The sequence below is a fragment of the Lutra lutra genome, chromosome 13 (assembly GCF_902655055.1).
Source record: "Lutra lutra chromosome 13, mLutLut1.2, whole genome shotgun sequence".
NCBI lineage: Eukaryota > Metazoa > Chordata > Mammalia > Carnivora > Mustelidae > Lutra > Lutra lutra.
In genome coordinates, this window is record NC_062290.1 from 90,690,298 (window position 1) to 90,710,084 (window position 19,787).

Genomic DNA, 19,787 nt, shown 5'->3' on the forward strand with positions numbered 1-19,787 from the left:
GAACGTTGCTCAGACTGTTCTTAATTAATTATAAAATGTCATTAAGTGTTTTTGGAATGCAGTTTTAAATGAAAAGACCAAAAACACATGCAAGCTGACATGCTGAAGATAGGTAAGGTGTCACGCCAGTCCCGGTTGCCATTACTTAATTCAGGCCTCTTGGCCTTTACCCCCATTCTTGTCCAAGCTCCATTTTCCACATCTTACTCGTGTGCCTGTCTCACGAAGCCTTGAGCAGAGAGCCCAATGCAGGACTCGATCCTAGGACCCTGGATCATGACCTGAGCCAAAGGCAGAGGCTTAACCCACTGAGCCACCCAGGTGCCCCAGAAGAAACTATATTTTTGACGTTTTTTGTATTCCTAGCACCTAACAGAATCTGACAGAAGCCGCTCATGTGAAAGAACGGTTAGATGGCTGGATGGATGGATGGCTGGATGGATGGCTGGATGGATGGATGGATGGATGGATGGCTGGCTGGATGGATGGATGGATGGATGGATGGATGGCTGGATGGATGGATGGATGGATGGCTGGATGGATGGATGGCTGGATGGATGGATGGATGGATGGATGGATGGCTGGATGGATGGATGGATGGATGGCTGGATGGATGGATGGATGGCTGGATGGATGGATGGATGGCTGGATGGATGGATGGATGGATGGATGGATGGATGGATGGATGGCTGGCTGGATGGATGGATGGATGGCTGGATGGATGGATGGATGGCTGGATGGATGGATGGCTGGATGGATGGATGGATGGATGGCTGGCTGGATGGATGGATGGATGGATGGATGGATGGATGGCTGGATGGATGGATGGCTGGATGGATGGATGGATGGCTGGATGGATGGATGGATGGATGGATGGCTGGATGGATGGATGGATGGATGGATGGATGGCAGCAGGCAGGCGGGCGGGCAGAAATCCTTAATCTGAACACCACTCCTCCTCTAGCTCTTTCTGCCTGTTTCCAGGATGAGCCGACAGTGTTGCCGGGAGCTCAGCTCTGCTCTGTAAAAGCTGGCCAGGGAATTCTTTCTCCCTAAACGAGTACATTTGATTAAATTGCACAAAACCTCATCTCATAATCTTTGCGAATGGAGTATGCCAGCTGTCCCATTGAGCACAGAGCTGCGGAACTGTCCAGAGTAGATTTCCTTTATATAAGAAGATTACATTCTGCTTGAATTTTTTTTGTCCTGGTTATTCATTTGTGTATGGCTGGAATTTGTGATCCTTTGCTGCAATTAATACGCCTCTCTCTTCTCTATTTAAATAGCTGTAAGTACTTTGACTGAATCAACTCTGAAGAATGTCCCTCAAGTGGTAAATGTGCAGGAACTGAAGACAAATCCTACCGCCACCTCCGCAGCCATGGGGTACGTTAGTAACCTGGACTGTTTGCGCCAGGCAGTTCTTCTGCAGTAGCAACGCATCGCCTGCAGGGGGCAGCACTGCTGTCCTCACACTGTTGTGGCAGAGCCTTAGGTTCTCTTAGGTTAGATCTCTTGATCCACTGCATCCTCTCCCCGGCACAGGAAGAGTTGGGGGGCATTTCTTCACTTTGAACACAGGGATGCTGAGGACCAGTGTCATTCAGGGAGTTGGTGTTTGGTGATGAGTTCGGGAGTAGGAAGAGCGGCCACAGGCCCTGTGTTTTTTCCACGTCATGCTTGCTCTCTGCCACCCCACGGAGCAGGTCTGCTCACTTTCTGTTTTGGGCTTATCAGGTGGCCCTGCTTCACTAGTCCATCAGCCTTCTTTTTATTCCTTGCTGGTCCATTTATCAACACTGCCTGTTCCAGGAATTTCTTTGTTATCTCAGGGCTATCCTAAGAGCCGAAAACAAGCCTACCCACTTTCCTATCTTGTAGTGACCTTGAAGCTTTGGGATGCTGTTTATACCAAGATGGCATTTGTGGTTGTCGCGAACTTCCCAGGGAAAGAAATGTGCTTTAGTGTTGGGGAACTGTAGCCGGATTCCTAGTGCAGGGAAGGCAAAGAAAAGCCACCAAAAGGCAGAATATTGCATAAGACAGGAAAATGCAGCTTAATAGTGAAAGCACTGTGGTTTGGGATTTCTGAGATACTGTAGTCACTAACCATGGAGGACAAACACCTCTTAGTGATTTCCCTTAGCCTTTTTTTTTTTAAGATCTAATTTATTCATTTGACAGAGAGAGAGGGATCACAAGGAGGCAGAGAGGCAGGCAGGAGGTAGGGAAGCAGGCTCCCTGCTGAGCAGAGAGCCGACTCGGGGCTCCATCCCAGGACCCTGAGATCATGACCTGAGCCAAAAGCAGAGGCTTAACCCACTGAGCCACCCAAGCGCCCCTCCCTTAGCCTGTTCTTAAGCTCTTTCTTCACCTGGTGCATCTGAGCAGATCTCTCATCAGGGCTTTGTCAGAGGAAGAGTTCCATGTTTGCCCTGTTCTCTGATTTAAGAAAAACAGACACAACAAATCAAAAGGAATCTCGAAGAAACATTCTCTTCCTTCCCTACTGTTTTGGACTCCAGTAGAGGTATTGAACAACATTCCAGCGCAGTTCCCGGAATGTAGTTCATCCTTAATAACCATGCGTTGAGTAATGGGTTAACGCGAAGCATAATCGAGAAATGTGAACTGGTATTGACTACCTCTTCCAACAAGAAAGGTGGACAGAGAAACATGTTTATTATGAAACCACTTTCATATTCTGGTAAATGGTAGTTTCCTGGAATGTATTTTAAGTACTTTACCTTTAACTTTTTCTGAGCAGTATCTTCTAGAAGATTTATTATACGATGAGCGTACATATTTTTGCCACTGGAGTATCCCATGTTCATTGGCTTCATCTGTTACATTCACTGACGAGCCAGCCACTCTGTTTTAAGGAAGAGGGTTTACCTAGTGCGAACCCCGTGGTCCTCAGTCGCTTCGGACTCCACAGGTTCTCGCGGGGCGTCTCCTAGGAGTGTGATGCTGCCCTGGGTTATTAGGGAGGTACTCGTGAATAAGGCTCGCAAGTCCCCACTTTCGCAGCACTTACGTTCTAGCGGGACAGCCACCAAGAGCCACTGGCAATTACACAGGGAGTTACTTGATTGTAGTATAGTAAGTGCAGTGAGGAGGTGCAGGCATGTAATGAGGCGTCCTGATGGAGTCTGGCTTGGTGAGGAGCTTGGTAAGGGAAAGATACTTTAGCTGAAAGTGACCAGAAGCTGCCTGTGGAGGGAAGAGGGTGGACAGAGGATGCAGCATATCCGGAAGCCCAAACCCGTGACGGAGCAGAGCACGTTTGAGGCAGAGTTGAAAGAAGGCCAGTATGGCCAGACGCCTGGCAGGAGGTGGAGTGTGAAGAGAGAGGCTAAATGAGGTGGGCGTGCTGGTTTCTTTGATTATTTACCAAAACACACCAGACACATCATTTCTTTTTCTTTCTCTTTTCTTTCTTTCTTTTTTTTTTTTTTAAGGATTTTATTTATTTGAGAGAGTGAGAGAGAGAAAGCATGAGAAGGGGAAGGGTCAGAGGGAGAGGCAGACTCCCTGCTGAGCAGGGAGCCTGATGCGGGACTCAATCCTGGGATTCTAGGATCATGACCTGAGCTGAAGGCAATTGCTTAACTGACACATCATTTCTTTCAGGGCTTTTGGTGTTCATTTATTTGTTCTTTCAACAAATGCTCAGTTTAGTACTTTAAAAAAAATATTGGGGCGCCTGGGTGGCTCAGTGGGTTAAAGCCTCTGCTTTCGGCTCAGGTCATGATCCCAGGGTCCTGGGATCGAGCCCCGCATTGGGCTCTCTGCTCAGCGGGGAGCCTCCTTCCTTCCCTCTCTCTGCCTGCCTCTCTGCCTGCTTGTGATCTCTGTCTGTCAAATAAATAAATAAAATCTTTAAAAAATAAAACTTAAGGAGAGCTTGTCAGCATGGAGAGCGGCAAAGAGAGAGGGAGGGAGAGAAGAAAGCAGACTCTGCACCGAGCATGGAGCCCGACGGGGGCTCGATTCCATGATCCCAAGATCACAACCCAAGCTGAGATCAAGAGTCAGAAGCCCAACCGATTGAGCCACACAGGCGCCCCTTAATTAAATACTTTTAATACACAGTTCTAGGTGCCGGGGATAAATAAGTGAAATGAATAAGTAAAATATGCAGTGTTTAAGATGGTGACAGGTATGATGGAGGAAATCGAAGTAGGGAAGGGATTTTAGGACTAATCTGGGTGTGGGCTACAGTTTTAGAAAAGGGTGGCCAAAGAAGGTGCTTCTCCCCTGTGGTTAGTGGCTACAGTATTTCAGAAGCACCAGACCATATTGCTTTCACCATTAAGCTGGATCTTCCTGTCTTATGGAAAATTCTTCCTTCCAGTGGCTTTTGACACTTGACATTTGCGTAAAGACCAAAAGGCCAGAGACCAAGCAGATCTCGTGAGTATCCTAAAGCAGAAAGCCCCAAACACGGCCTATAGCAGGAGCATGTCTGGCAAGTTCGGGAAAGCCAGGAGGCTTATGGTGGCTGGAGCAGGGGGGAGGACACCTTTGAGCCGAGGTCAGGTAGCAGGGGCAGGGCTGGAGTTCTGTGCCCTAGAGCATTTAGTGAGCCTTGGTCAGTATATGTGCTGCTGAAGCGAGCACTAGTGAGCCTTGGTCAGGACCTGGCTGCAGACTGTTGCATGCTTTGAGGCAGTTGTATAACCTGATCTGATTTGTTTTTTATGTTAGCATTTTTTTTAAATTGAGGCATAATTTATATATACTGAAGTTCACCTTTTTCTAGTGTAAAATTCTGTGAGCTTTGATAAACATGAATAGTTGTGATGCCCTATGGCTTTAGCAGGAAGCTTCTGGTTCTTACATTAAGAAAGGGCTGGAGTGAGGAATGGTAGAAACAGAACCGTCATGGCAGAATATATACATAACAAAATTTACCATTTACCAGTTTACCATTTTAACCATTTTTAAGTAAACAATTTTAGTGACAGTCATTTACCATGTTGTGTAAGCCTCACCACTATTTATTTCCAGAACCTTTTCATTATCCCAGACAGAACCTGTGCCCATTAAATAACTGTCCACTCCCCCCGCCCAGCCCCTGGTAACCTCTATCCTATATTCTGTCTCTAAGAATTTGCCTATTTTAAGTATCTCATTTAAGTGGAATCATACATTGTTGGTCCTTTTGTTTCTGGCTTATTTCACTTAAATTTTAAAAATTCACTCAAGTGGTAGCATTTGTCAGAATTTTAGCCCTTTTATGGCTGATTAATAATCCATTGTATGGATTTATTCTATCCATTCATCTGTTGATGGACACATAGGTTTCCCCTTCTTAGCTATTGTTAATGATGTAGTGAACATTGTGTACTGTCCTTGTGCAGTATGCAAATGTCTGTGTGAGTCCGTGTTTTCAAGTATTTGGGGTAATATTTTAGAATCAGAATCACTAGGGGCACCTGGGTAGCTCGGTCGGTTGGATCTGACTCTTGATTTTGGCTCAGGTCATGATCTCAGGGTCGTGGGATTGAGTCCCTCTCCCTCTGCTCTTTTCCTCCTGCTCACTTGTGAGTATATTCTCTCTCTCAAACAAATAAATAAAATCTTTAAAAAAAAAAAGTAGACTTGCTAGATCATCTTGTTAATTCAGTGTTTAGCTTTTTAAGCCAAACATAGTTCAGACTGTTTTCCAAAGCACAGCTATACCATTTACATTCCCAGCAGGATTGAGTGAGAGTTCCATTTTTCCTACATCCTCACCACCACTTCTACAGTCCATGTTTTTGATTATAGATATCCTAGTTGGGTGTTACGTGGTATATCGTGGTTTTAAAATGCATTTTCTAATGGCTAAAGATGTTGGGCATCCATTGGTGCTTACGGGCCATTTGTATCTTCTTTGGAGAAATGTCCATTTAGATCTTTGCCCTTTTTTAAAATGGATCCTTTGTCTCCCGTTCCTCAGGTGGTTTTTCTTTTCTTTTTTTTTCTCTCTCTCTTTTTTAAATTTATTTTATTTATTTATTTTTTTAAAGATTTTATTTATTTATTTGACAGACAGAGATCACAAGTAGGCAGAGAGGCAGTCAGAGAGAGGAGGAAGCAGGCTCCCTGCTGAGCAGAGAGCCTGACGTGGGGCTCGATCCCAGGACCCTGGGATCATGACCTGAGCTGAAGGCAGAGGCTTTAACCCACTAAGCCACCCAGGCGCCCCCCTTGGGTGGTTTTTCACTTTGTTGATAGTGTCCTTTGAATCACAAAAGTTTTAATTTTAATGAAGTTTTATTTATTTATTTATTTACCTGTGCTTTGGATGTCATGTTTAAGAAACCATTGTGTAATCAAAGGTCATAAGGATTTATATCTATGTGTTCTCTTAATCTTTTAGTTTTAACTCTTAATTTGGGTCTTTAATCCATTTTGACTTAATTTTTGTAAATAGTGTGACACGGTTGTCCAACTTCATTCTTTGGCAAGTGGATATCCTGTTGTCCCAGCACCATTTGTCAAAGATTCTTCTCCCCAACTCCCCCTTAAGTTGTCTTGGTAGCCTCATCACACTGATTGGTTTTTGATTGTTAAACCAATCTTTTTTTTTTTTTTTTAAAGAGGATTTTTTTTTTATATATATATATTTTTTAAAGATTTTATTTATTTATTTGAGAGAGGTCACAAGTAGGCAGAGAGGCAGGCAGAGAGAGAGGGGGAAGCAGGCTCCCTGCTGAGCAGAGAGCCCGATGCGGGGCTCGATCCCAGGACTCTGAGATCATGACCTGAGCCGAAGGCAGCGGCTTAACCCACTGAGCCACCCAGGCGCCCCTAAACCAATCTTTGATGATGATGCATTGCCCTTGTCATATATGGCTGGATTCCATTTGCTAAAATTCTATCAAGAATTTTTGTATCTACCTTAATGAAGGATATTTATGTATAGATTTTCTTTTCTTGTGAGGTTTTTGTTCGGTTTTGGTATCAGAACAATGCTGGCCTTGTAGGATGAGTTAGGAAGTATTCTTTCTTCTTCAGTTTCCTGGAAGAGTTTATGTAGATTTGTTAATTTCATCCTTAAATGTTTGGTAGAAGCCACTTGTAGAGCCATCTAGGCTTAAAATTTCCAGGTTTTTGTTTGTTTGTTTGTTTGTTTGTTTTAATAGCTATAGGACTCTTCAGCTTATCTTCTTGAATGAACTTTGGTAGTTCGTGTCTCTCGGGAAATTTGTCCATTTTGTCTGAGTTGTTGAGTCTGTCGGCACTTAAGAAGTTTTTCATAATAGTCCCAGATTAGTAGCCTCTTAATGTGTTCAGAATTTATAATGATTTCACTTCCCTTTTTCCGGTTAGTGGTAATTTGTATCTTTTTTTTTTTCCTCTCCTGACCAGTCTAGCTAGAGGTTTATCAATTTTATTGATCTCAAAGAACCAGCTTTTTGTTTCACTGATTTTTTTTTCCTATTATTTTTCTACTTTTTTTTTTTTTTTCATTTTTCTGTTTGCTTTGGGTTTTATTTGCTCTTCTTTTTCTAGTTTTTTAAGGTGGAAATTAAGGTCATTGATTTATGACCATTCTTTTCTAATACAGGCATTTGGTGCTGTACACTTCTGTCTTAGAACCACTTTGGCTATATCCCACAGATTTGGAATATGTTATGTTTTCATCTTCATTTAGTTCAAAATACTTCTGAATTTATCCTTTTTAGGTGTTTTTTTTTTAATATATGTGTACCTTTGGGTTATTTAAAAGTATATTATTTGGTTTCTAAATAACTGGATGTTTTCTAGATATCTTTTTATTATTTTTAACTTAATTCCATGTGATCAAAGAACATGCTTTGTGGGGCACCTGGGTGGCTCAGTGGGTTAGGCCTCTGCCTTCGGCTCAGGTCGTGATCTTGGGGTTCTGGGATCAAGCCCTGCATCGGGCTCTCTGCTCAGCAGGGAGCCTGCTTCCCCCCTCTCTCTCTGCCTGCCTCTCTGCCTACTTGTGATCTCTCTCTCTCTCTCTCTCTGTCAAATAGATAAATAAAATCTTAAAAAAAAAAAAAAAACCAACAACATGCTTTGCATGACCTGAAGTCTTTCAATTTATTGAGACTTCTTTTATGATTCAGAACTGAGATCAGGAAGGCCCTTTCTTAAAGGGCCATACAGTAAATACTTTAGGCTTGCAGGACATACAGTCTCTGTCTCAGCTACTCATCTTGGCCATTGTAGCCTGCATGCAGCCATAGACCGTATGTAAATAAATAGACATGGCTGTTAACAATAAAACTATTTATAAAAAGAGGCAGTTGGTTGTTCTGTAGTTTGCCAACCTCTGAGCTGGAGTGTCAGTCATTTTGGTAAATGTTTTCTGTGCACTTCAAAAGAGCATGTATTCTCTCTTGTGGGTTGGGAGTGTTCTATAAATGTCAATTAAGTTAAGATCGTTGATTGTTAGTGTTGTTCAAGTGTTCTATTTTCATAATGATTTTATCTACTTATTCTGTCAGTTACTAAAAGTGGTGTTGAGGTTTTCAACTATAGTTGTGGATTTGCTTATTTACCTAGCAGCGCTCTCAGTTTTTTGTGTCTTATTAAAGTTAGTTAGTGGTTGCATAAACATTTAGGATTGTTACATTCTTTTCATGAAATGACCCTGTTATTATAAAAATGACCCTCTTTATCCATGGTAAGATGAACTGCTCTGAAATCTACTTTCTTCTATATTAATGTAGCCAATCCAACTTTCTTTGGTTGATGTTAGTATGGCACATCTTTCTCCCATCCTTTTATTTTGAACCTATTTTCTGTCTTTATATTTAAAGTGGATTTCTTATAGACAACATGTAGTTGAGTCTTGGCTTTTTATCCAGTCTGACAATCTGTGACTTTTAATTAGAGTACTTAAACCATTTACATTTAATGTGATATGTGATGTTGGGTTGTAATCTGTGATATTGCTCTTTGGTTTGTGTGGTTTCTATTTGTCTCATCTGTTGTTTGCTCCATTTTTTGTCTTTTTCTGTAACTTCTTTTGGGTTGAGTATTTTTTATGACTCTATTTTATCTTTTTTGTTGGCTTATGAGCTATAACGCTGTATGTTATTTATGTGATTGCATTAGGGTTTATAGTGTACATCTTTAACTTACCCCAGTCTGTCGGTATACCCCATGTCGGTGTCCCCACTCATTAGGAAATCTGCTTCCCTTTTCCTTCTGCCCCTCCCCACAGCTCATGAAGGCCCGCTCTCTCTTTCTCTCTCTCTCTCTCTCTCAAATAAATAAATAAAGTCTTTTTTAAAAAACACCATGTAAGAATCTGACAGCAGTATTCTCCTATTTCTGCCCTCCCCACCTTTGTGCTATTGTCAGCATTATACATTTTACTTCCACCTGTGTTATCAGCTCCACGATATGTTGTTATAAATAGTTGATCATCTTTGAAATGGATTTAAAGAAGAAGAAAAACCTCTTTTGCTTACCCAGATGGTTTTATTATTTCTAGTGTCCTTCTTTGTTTAGTCCCATATCTCTGTTTGCTCTGGTTTCCCTTCTGCTTGAAGAGATTCCTCTAACATTTCTTCAGGTGTGGATCTGAACTCTTTCAGCTTTCATGTGTTTGCCAAAGTCTTTATTTCACTTTTGTTGCTGAAGGATATTTCACCAAGAATTCTAGATTGACAGTTCTTTCTTTCACTGATTTAAAGTTGTTGCCCCACTTTAACTTTAGGAAAAACTTTGATTCCTGATTATAAATGCTTGTTTTAGAAATTATAAAAAGCGGGGTAGTTAGAAAGAACAAAATTAAAATCACCTTTATTCCCACCACAAAGGTTCAGTCACTTTTTACATATTATTCATCTTTGTTCTCTGAGAATTTGGTTTTTTAAAGATTATTTATTTATTTATTAGAGAGAGAGATCACAGTAGGCAGAGAGGCAGGCAGAGAGAGGATGAAGCAGGCTCCCCGCTGAGCAGAGAGCCCGATGCGGGGCTTGATCCCAGGACCCTGAGATCATGACCTGAGCCGAAGGCAGAGGCCTAACCCACTGAGCCGCCCAGGCGCCCCAAAAATTTAGTTTTTTAGAGTTTGACTGCATGCTGCTTTGAAACCAGCCTCCTCTCTCAGCTTAGTCATGAGACATGATTGTGAACATTTTCCATGTTCTTATGAATTCTTCACAGAATCCCGTTTTTATATTTAACATAGGCCTTTCTCAGAGCTCTAAAGCGTTTTCTACAGTATTTAAGTCATTTGGCATCTGAACATTCATGCAGGAACCGCAGTTGGGTTAGACTTTTAATGATATTTTGGAAAATATTTAAATCTTCAAGGACATAAAATTTACCGACGGGGAGCAGTGGTTGGCCGTTACAGTCTCCGCTGACAGACATAAGAAACTCCTAAAAAGGACTGTTAGCTTTTTTTCCCTCCCTGCACTGATTGACATGGGGGCTGCTCCTCTTGGCATTGTTACCAACGATGCTAGGATAAATCATTGGACGAGTTGATTACCTTGCACGCTTGCAGCTTGCTGTATCTGCAGGCTAACCTCTCCAGTGCGGGACTGCAGAGGGCGCGGAGGCATCTGTGTACTCGTGGACATACGTGGATGTAATTATGACAGCTATTGCCGCATTTACCCCTGTAGAGGTCGTATCATTTATCTTCCCGCAGGCCGTGTATGATGACAAGCTTGCCTGTATCCTTGCCCAGAGTGTCACATTTGTTATCAGACTTCAGGGTGACTGTCCATCTGGTAGGCGAGAAAATGGACTGATAGCTTTTGTTTTCTGCATCTTCTATCACCTGCTTTCCTTTTCTCTCCTGATCTTTGTTTTGTCTATTTGCCCAGTTGCTCTTGAAATGTTGTCCTTCCTCCTTACTTGCCTTACCTCTCTTTAAACTATTACCAAAAAGTTCCTGGTTCATTAGTTGGCACTTGAGTTGCTTTCACAGTTTAGATCCGCTGTGTCATTGATGAATACGTAAAAGGATGCTCATGATAATGATGAAGAATTACCAAAATAAGGCATAACCGGGTTTCTTATTTTTTAAGCCCTTTGAAATGTTGAAATAGAGGCATCTGGCTGGCTCAGTTGGTAGAGCATACGACTCTTGATCTTGGGGTCTTGAGTTTGAGCCCTGTGTTGGGCATAGAGCTTACTTAAAAAATATGTTAAAATAGGTAAAAGAATGAGTAGTTGACCCCTTTCACAACAATAGTATATTGGCCTTGTTTCAAGTTCATTAACATCAAAAGTACTGCTGAGAAAGGTCTAGGTGACATTTTAACACTTCATGGTCTTAACAATTCAGTTTTGTCATCGTGTGCAGAACGCATACCCCGCAGCGTGGGCACGTGAGCCTGCCTGTGTGGCCAGGTGGCGCTGATAGGGGGTGGCAAACAACAGAACAGAGAGCAGAGTGATTCTTTTTTGTTCAAGGCAGTCCTTGAAGGTCTGTGGTGACGTCTCCTGTGTTCATGATACTTGGCATTTTCACAGCCAGAGGACTCCGTTGGAAGTGTTTTTCTCAAGGAACCAAATTGGACCACACTCCGTGACCCGTGCCACCCCGTTACTCATTTCCAAAGCAGCACTCAAGTGTCGCCAGTAATGTATTGTCATCCACGACGCCTGTAGTGGGTGTCTCTTTGGAGCCCTAGTGCACTGCCTGTGTCTGCTTGCGGCCCTCTGACTTGCGTTTTCGGGTGTGGAACAGAGCACATCAGATGAAGTTCTGATCTCTCCTTTCAGGCCTGTACTGCTAGAAGGGAAAAGTCATCCATCCCTTCTCGGCTGTCGCACTCTGCGGTCACGGCCGGTCCCATCTAATCCATAGGTTTGTCAGAGGACTGTGCTGAGTAGTTTCTCTCTGCAGAGATGTCACGTGGCCCAGTGTGGCGGTGCTTCGAATTCCCAGTGTTGTGTGTTGGGGGATTTAGGACACCCAAGAGATTTTATAGCATTATCACAAGCAGCTAGAGCAGTAATTATACTCAGTCTGTATCGTGCATGGTTTCATTTACCATCATGTCATGACTTAAGTTTTGGGTGTAAAAAATATTCCAAAGTTGGGTGAGTTGCTGCTTTTGTTTTTACTTATAATTTCTTTTTTGTTTGTCTTTGGGAAAGCATAAAAGATTTTGATTTCCCTTGTGATTTTTAGGAGCTCAAACCACATCTTTACCCAGGTCTGCCGTGTCTGCCCCAGGCTTCCTCAGCCCCAGCAGCCCCACTCCCACGTTCCTTCTCTCTGTGGTGGAGCATCTCAGGGGAGCAGAGACATGTTTCTTGAGAGAACACTTTTATAGCTTCTTTTGTCTTCACGGAAAAGCAAAGGGGATTTGTTTCATTGAAAATAACTCCATTTGCTTCTTGTCGCCCAATCTCACAAAGCCTGGAGAGTGTCCTGTGTTGATCCAGTAGATTCATGGGGAGCTTGCAAGGGCGTTAACATCGTTTGATAATTTTCTTCTATGAGGCATGGATTTATTTTCGTGTTTCCTCTTCTGAGTTAAATTTTTGGTGGAAAAATAACAATCCTCCCTACTCTAGGGAATTCGGAAAAGTAAAACTAGATTCTACAGGTAGTGCTGCTGTCCTCACCAGAGTTGCTTTGGACTGAGGACAGGTGAACACATTGCTCCCAGGAGCCGGGAATAGAGCTTTTATCCATGATTGCATTAAGCAGGCAGGTCTGTTCCCTCACGCGCTAACACCGGATAATTACTGAAGTAACTCTTCACTGCATTACTGTGTCCAGGGTTAACAAAAGATCTTGTTTCCGTACATAGTGGATACACTTTCAGACCTCAGCGAAGGTGCGAGCTGCATGGTATGGGGCGCATCTGATTGTCTCAGTGTGCTGGCCTCGTGGGCGCTGGGCTCGAGGGGGCGGTCTCTGTCTCCTCTTTGAGTCCCGCCCCGGAGCCATATAGCACAGTCGTTCCTGACATCCCATGGATCCTTTCGAGCACTTTCTCAGGCTTGGAGAAGAGAATCAGGTCCCACAGAGTCTTGGAACTCGGGATGGGGGCAAGGGAGAGGATAAGGTAGGCTGACTGTCCAGAGAAGGAAAAGCTCTATTTCTGAATAGTTTTAACTTGTTTTCTTAGGATTTCAGGAAGAAAAAAAAAAGTTTTAAGCTCACTGCTTTGATTTTTATGCTGAAGACTCAAATTTTATTTAAAGCATATATTCTTCAGAAAAGTGTCACATGACTTTGGTTGGGGTCCCTGACATATTTTGCCCAAAATGGGTATCATTTTATCGGCTAGATGGTGGGCTCAAGAATGAATTCTGTCTCCACCCACGTGCCTTTCTCTTGAGCATATGCTTTTGTGTTTTGTTTTTTTTCCAGTTCTTCGGTGCCATACTCTGCAGCCAAGACCTCTCACCCCACGATGACCCCAGCGGCTGCTAACCAGGCTAAGCAGGTGACTTCCTGACTTTTGCTTTTTTGAACAGCCATGCAGTGTCTGTCTTTGAAACTGAAGACAGTCCTGTTTTAAGTCCTGACTTCGTTTAAACAAACTGTAAGTCCGACAAAGACCTGTGATCCTTTCCGTATAATTTATGCCGGTCTTGACTTCGTAGGTCAGTCTGTTTTCTCGTACCATTGGACATCTTGGGCCATAATTCTAATACCTTATCGTTGTGAGGGTTATTTCGGTTTCTAATTTACCTTCACTTAACATGATCTTCATTAAACCACACGACAGCCGTGTGCAGTAGAATGGGACAGGTATTTAAGTGTGTTTCACCGATAAGGAAAAGCTGGGCACAAGCGAGTGATACAAGCTCACACGACCAGTAAATCCTGGAGCCTGAGCTGGAGCCCAGCTCTCATACCTTCTTCCCGTCTGTGGTTCTCACACTGCGCCTTTCAGGATCAGTGCCTGGGGAGCGGCTTCTCTGGCTTCTCCTACAGTGTCTATTTTTCAGAGCTTGCCTCTTGGGTAATGTTCATTATGTCTACATTTAGGTTTTTACCTGATAAACACTGTTTCTTACAAAAGTAGGTTATATTGTAAATAGTTAAACCAGAAAAGAATAATCAGAGATGGCTGAAAGGTAGCTTAAGCTATCTCTGAAATCTTCCCTAAGAAGATTTCTCTGCTTTCTCTGCTACTCTCCATGTCTCTGAGATGAATCATTTCGGATTGTGTTTGAGATTAGACGTTAGAATTTGCCTATTGTGAGTTCTCACCATGGCTCTGAGCCTTCGTTTGCCATGACTTAAAATGGCATTTAAGCAGTTAGCATCTGGTCATGCTTCTGGAGGGTTCCATGTTGGCCTTGGAGGACACCTGAGTAGGCATAAATCATAACAAATGAGTAAGAACATTGCCCAGAGATGGAGAAGTGAAACAATCTGGTTTTTTATTTTCCTGTAAATCTGCTGAGAGCCAGCACCCATTTCATTCATTCATTTACTCAGCTGCCTGATAATCTGGTGCCTCTTGTGTGCCAGGCACTGTGCTGGGCACTGGGAAAATAGCCACATAGGCAAGACTGCGTTCTTGGAGCTTGCAGGATATTCCTGTTTCCATCCTCTAGTACGCCCTTAGACACAGCAGGCATTTAAAAATACTTAAATTGTAAGGATTTTTAAAATTACGCTAAATAAAAGTATTTATACTTATTTTTTAATGATGTTCTCCTTTTACATGTTTCTTTTCTAAAGGATGGCTAGTGGTTTTACATAAATGTTCTGCTTGTGTTCTGTTACAGGGATCTCTGATAAATTCCCTGAAGCCATCAGCGACCATACCAGTGTCTGGTCAGTTGTCATCAGGTGATAAAGCTTCAGGTCAGTTTGCATTTTTACTTTAGTGAAAAAAAAAAGCAAAAGATCCCTCCCCCTATACACACAGCAGTTCAGCGTTCTAGATCACAGAGGCAGTTGACATAGGATACTATTGAAGAGATCTTTGGAAGGCCTCAGTCAATGAACAGTCTCCAGGAAATCAGTGAGCCTTTCATCAGCTCTGCAGACTTCTGAAATTTGAGCGCAGTAGGAGAAAAATCTTCCTAGAAATGCTTTTCTTAAAAAGGAGCAACAGTGTTGTCGTCACCAGCCTTGCTGGAAAGTCAAGAGGGGAAGGGAGTGGTACATGACCTGTATTGTTTTACTAAAAGGGATGAAAAATCCTCTTGGTTCACAGTGATAATTCAAAGCTGGTAAAATGCAGAAGGTGAAACAGATGTGTTGTGATAGAAGAGGTCAGGGTAAATGTCAGTATCAGATTTTATGACCTCGCGTACTTCCCAGTACCCACTCAAGCTTAGTCATTCTTAACTAAAATTTGTAGTTTTTGTCATCCCCGTTGGTGCTTTGACCCAGGGGTCCACATTGCCCAAACCACCTGGAAACACAAGGTTACACATAACCTGATGTTGGTGTGACGTCCTCCTCAACATCCCCTTCTGTTGGCGCCTTTTTTATTACCCTTAATTTGGCATGTGTTACTTTCTGCTTCAGGGGTCTTGTGCCTCCCACAGCCCTGAGTGTTCGCCCCACCTGGGACTCCAGCATTTGTTTTCATTCATGCCCTCAAGTGGGTCTCAGGGCAGATTCTGTCGGAGACAGAACCCCGCACATTAGCAGCCTGCTTTCTGTCATCCCTGCTCAGCCATACAGTCATTCCAACTTTCTCTGTAACCAAAAGCTGTCTGACTAGATACTGGGTTTATCTTCAGTAAGTAGTCCTCGCACTCAGGAGAGCCATTAGCATGTACGCCAAAGGTGTATTCTAGAATTTGGATCAGTGCTGAGCCACCACTGTTGCCATGCGAGCTCTCCACGGGAAGGAGGTATGTAGCACTTCTCAACGGGGATCTAAAGTTAACTGAAGGAAAAACTGAGCGGAGTTGCCAAAGACTATTGAGTCATTTAGGATTAAATTAAGAAGTTGGTTTCCATTTCTGGCTAATGTTTTAGAAAGTTTTTGAAAGACCCTATATCCCGGCTTCTTTCATGGACCGCTCTAAAGGGCTTTTTGTCACTCCTGAACTTAAGAACCGAGGAAACCTAAGGAACTTGCTTCACGCACATCTTACCCAGTTAGCGTGGTTGCCTCAACATTTCTGAGATGCATCATGTAGCAGCGATTGTGAAATACTGTCTTTCATTGCTGACCGTTTACTTCTGTTTTTCACTTGCTGGATAATCAAGGGAAAAGGACTTCTGGAGGCAGAAAAATGTCCCTGAGAAATGCTTTTTAAAAGTTTACCAAAAGTTTCTGGGTGCCTGGGTGGCTCAGTGGGTTAAAGCCTCTGCCTTCAGCTCAGGTCATGATCCCAGGGTCCTGGGATTGAGCCCCACATTGGGCTCTCTGCTCAGCAGGGAGCCTGCTTCCTCCTCTCTCTCTGCCTGCCTCTCTGCCTACTTGTGATCTGTCTGTCAAATAAATAAATAAAATCTTTAAAAAAAAAAAAATTTACCAAAAGTTTCTTCAGACATTTTTTTTCTGAAACTTCTATGGTTCTTTAAGAATGGAAATACCTTCATTGTTTTTTCTGATTATAAAACTATTATAGCTGCTCAAAGAAATCTACATGGAAGAGAGATGATGTAGAAAGTGAAAGTTGCCCATTAAATTCGTATCCCAGAAATAACAGCCCTTAATGATTTAATTTGTATATCTGGAAGATTACTTCAGTGATGTTTTTCAAAGGAAAATGGCCATATCCTCCTGTATGTGTTAACCCTCCTCCCGTTGCGCTAAATACTCTGTTCATCTTTCCATATCTCATACAGCTCTACCTCACTGTATCAGCGGGAGCCTAAGACTTGACCCTGCTCAGGTCTACCAGTACTGTGCTGATAGTTTGGACTGTTTCCGATTTTTCAAGAGTATAAGCAAGGTTGCATTGAATATCCTTACTACATACCACACTACATTATAGTAGTTTTTAAAATAATTTCACTAATATCTACCTTGGACTCATTTGAAGAGAATTTACTTTTTCTTCTGTTTGGTTTGGCTTGGGCTTTTTTTTTTTTTTTTTTTTTTTTTTAATGTAGGCGCCACACCCAGCGTGGACCTCATCCTGGGGCTTGAACTCAGGAACCCAAGATCAAGATGAGCTGAGATCAAGAATCAGATGCTTAACTGAGCCACCCAGGCACCCCAGTTTGGGCTTTTTAGATAAAGTGTCCCTCTCCCTCCCTCTTTTAAAGTAGAGCAATAGGAGGGAGATTGACGATAATCCCCCAAACTATTCACGAGTACTTACAGTGAAATTGAACGTGAGGAAGAGGTTGGGTTGCACTTTCAGCATTCTACGCTTCTCGGCATTACAGCAATCATGTATTACTTCTGTAAGGAGAAAGAAACCTATTTGTTAAATATAAAACTATCCTCTGTGAGAAATGAAGGGATGTAGGGAGAAAGTAAATGGCCATGAAATCATTACTCAGACATATTTCTCATATTACCCTATTTTTCTTTGGATTTTTTTTCCTTCAATATATATTACTTTTCTGTAATTACAAAACTTTATTATAAATTATAGCTTATAAAATTATAAAATTACTTTCAAAGGTTACTATTTAAACTGCACTGGAATCATTTTGATAGCTTTTGTGGAAAGGAGGGTGGGGTGTGTGTTGGTTTGGAATTAACACTGACAGGGCCAACGAGCAAGCTTAGAGGCTTAGAGGCCTTCGCACGAGTTTGGAACACACCCGCTGCCCTGGCCCCGACCCGACCCACCAGGAGAGCACAGCGGGGCCCGCAGGCTGGGGCTGCACAGACCCTCAAACTGGAACGGTGTTTCTAACAGCTTTTTTGTAATGTTCTTATTTTCTTTCCCACGATTTCAGGGCCAGGGGCAGCCAAGATAGAAACAGCTGTGACTTCTCCCCCGCCTGCTGCTGGGCACCTCAGCAAGTCTTTCTCATTTTCTCCAGCAGGGTCAGTAATGAACTTAAATTTCGTGGCAGATCGCCAGCAACCTTATAGATAGCTTCCCCCAGTCTTAAGTCAGAGGTATATTTATCTGCTTATTAACTGTATGTGAGCCTGGAGTTCTTATCACTTCAATAATGCGTCCGACGATAGCAGCAGCCGCTTATTGTCCTATTGTCAATCTACAGCTGACCCTTGAGCAACACGGGTGGGAAGGGCGCAGGCCCACTTACACGCAGGCTTTTTGCCAATAAACAGTACGATGTCTTTTCTCTTATGATTTTCTTAGTATTTTTTTTCGCTAGCTTACTGCATTATAAGGTACAGGATATAATGCGTATAATACGTGTTCATCAGCTGTTGACGTTGTCAGTAAGGCTTCCCGTCAACAATAGACTATTCATAGTTAAGTTTTGGGGAATCAAAAGTTATACACAGATTTTCCACTGCGTGGGGGTGGGTGCCCCTAACCCCCGCATTGTTCAAGGGCCAGCTGTGTTTCCCATTTTCAGTTCAAGTTTATGTGTGTGTTACTATATATTTCTTTGTTCTGTTTTTCAGGATAAGCCTCGTTTTCTTTGGGTAGTAGGTCTGTGTCAGATTCTGTGATTGGTCTTCCAGCTTATTCACCCTGACATATTTGCCTTCTCACACCATTTGGGGGCGAGGTGTGACGTTTGGATGGACCTGACTGTTTGAGAGGTCACTACATTAAACTGAGAGAAGTGGTGAAAGACAGTAGCCATTGGAAAATCTGGGTCTTACATAGATCAGGGGAAATGTTCCTGTTCACTTTTCTAAAAGTAATGATGGCTGTACTTATAAAGTTGAGTCCTTTTTAAATTCGCAAATGTCTTCTAACCTTCTTCCATGGGAGCCTGGATTAACCTCAGAGGGCTCTTCTCTGTGCTGGGGCACTTGTGTGGGATCCCATGGAAGGTGCCTGCAGCGGGGAGCTAGGCTCTGTGGAGTAGAGACAAAAACCTGTCCAAAGATTTTTGTTTTGGCCATTGGAGGGTTGCGTGCTCAGTTCCATTAGGAGAGCTTCTGGAGCTCTTCCATTTCATGCTTTTGTGACTGTAATCAAATTAACCACGGTCTCTCCCCTGATGTGAATGTGTTTCGTGTCATTCAACCTAACACGTTAAGAGCAAGGAGGGGGTTAGAATAGAATTTGAGGGGGGATATTATATATTATTTCTTCTTTTTGTCAATCACTGTGTTTTACACTTCTCAAAGATAGTTTGGAGCCAATTTTGAAGAGTAGGTCAGTGCCAGGAGTTACTGCTACTTTCACAAAGGCGAATCCTCACTTCTGTAAACAGATAATCTTCCCAAAAGTTGGGGTCACTAGGTCAGTGGCTTACCTCTGTTAGATAAAATTCCTTCCCCGAGGCTGGGTCAAAGAAAGGGTTTTTTTTTTTTTTTTAAATATGATAAAATGTTGAACACATCCTCTTTGATGGGCTTTGTCCATTCGTGGAAGGCAGGGATGGGTAGGAGAAACCGAAATCCTTATAATACTGTTTGACACGCTTGGCCCTTCATGTTTTGGAACTATGGTTTTAAATTTGCTATTTGAACTTCTGTCACAGTGAGTAGTCTCTTCTGGTTCACGCATGTGCTGAATTTTCTCCTTTGGCCATGGTGTCTTTACTCACAGTTTAAAGAAAATCTACAACAGGAGAGAGGGCTTGATAAAAAGAGTCTGGAAAGGTTTTGAACCGAATTTTCCCAGCTGAGAACTAAGAGTTCTGTCCAAACAGCAGGGGTGGTGGGTTCTATTTCCTGCCTTCTTCCCTGCCCCCTGGCAGTGTGGCATGCTCCTGGCGAGCTCTCTGATCTTGCGGTGGGTTTTATGGGGTTCTCCCTGGCCCGGTTCCCTTGCCTCCATCACGAGAC

The 19,787-nt window shown here is 42.8% G+C and overlaps 1 protein-coding gene across 5 annotated transcripts in view; it reads left to right on the forward strand.

Moving 5' to 3' along the window:
• The window catches only part of NUP214 (nucleoporin 214), a 103,370-nt gene that overhangs the window by 48,360 nt on the left and 35,223 nt on the right, over nucleotides 1-19,787 (forward strand). For 4 of the 5 annotated variants that reach the window (XM_047698769.1, XM_047698766.1, XM_047698767.1 and 1 more), the window contains 4 exons: nucleotides 1,290-1,389; nucleotides 13,331-13,406; nucleotides 14,704-14,782; nucleotides 17,801-17,891. In XM_047698769.1, the coding sequence (XP_047554725.1) occupies nucleotides 1,290-1,389; nucleotides 13,331-13,406; nucleotides 14,704-14,782; nucleotides 17,801-17,891 (346 nt within the window). The remainder of the gene's footprint in view (nucleotides 1-1,289; nucleotides 1,390-13,330; nucleotides 13,407-14,703; nucleotides 14,783-17,800; nucleotides 17,892-19,787) is intronic. The other variant, XM_047698770.1, reaches the window with a different exon arrangement.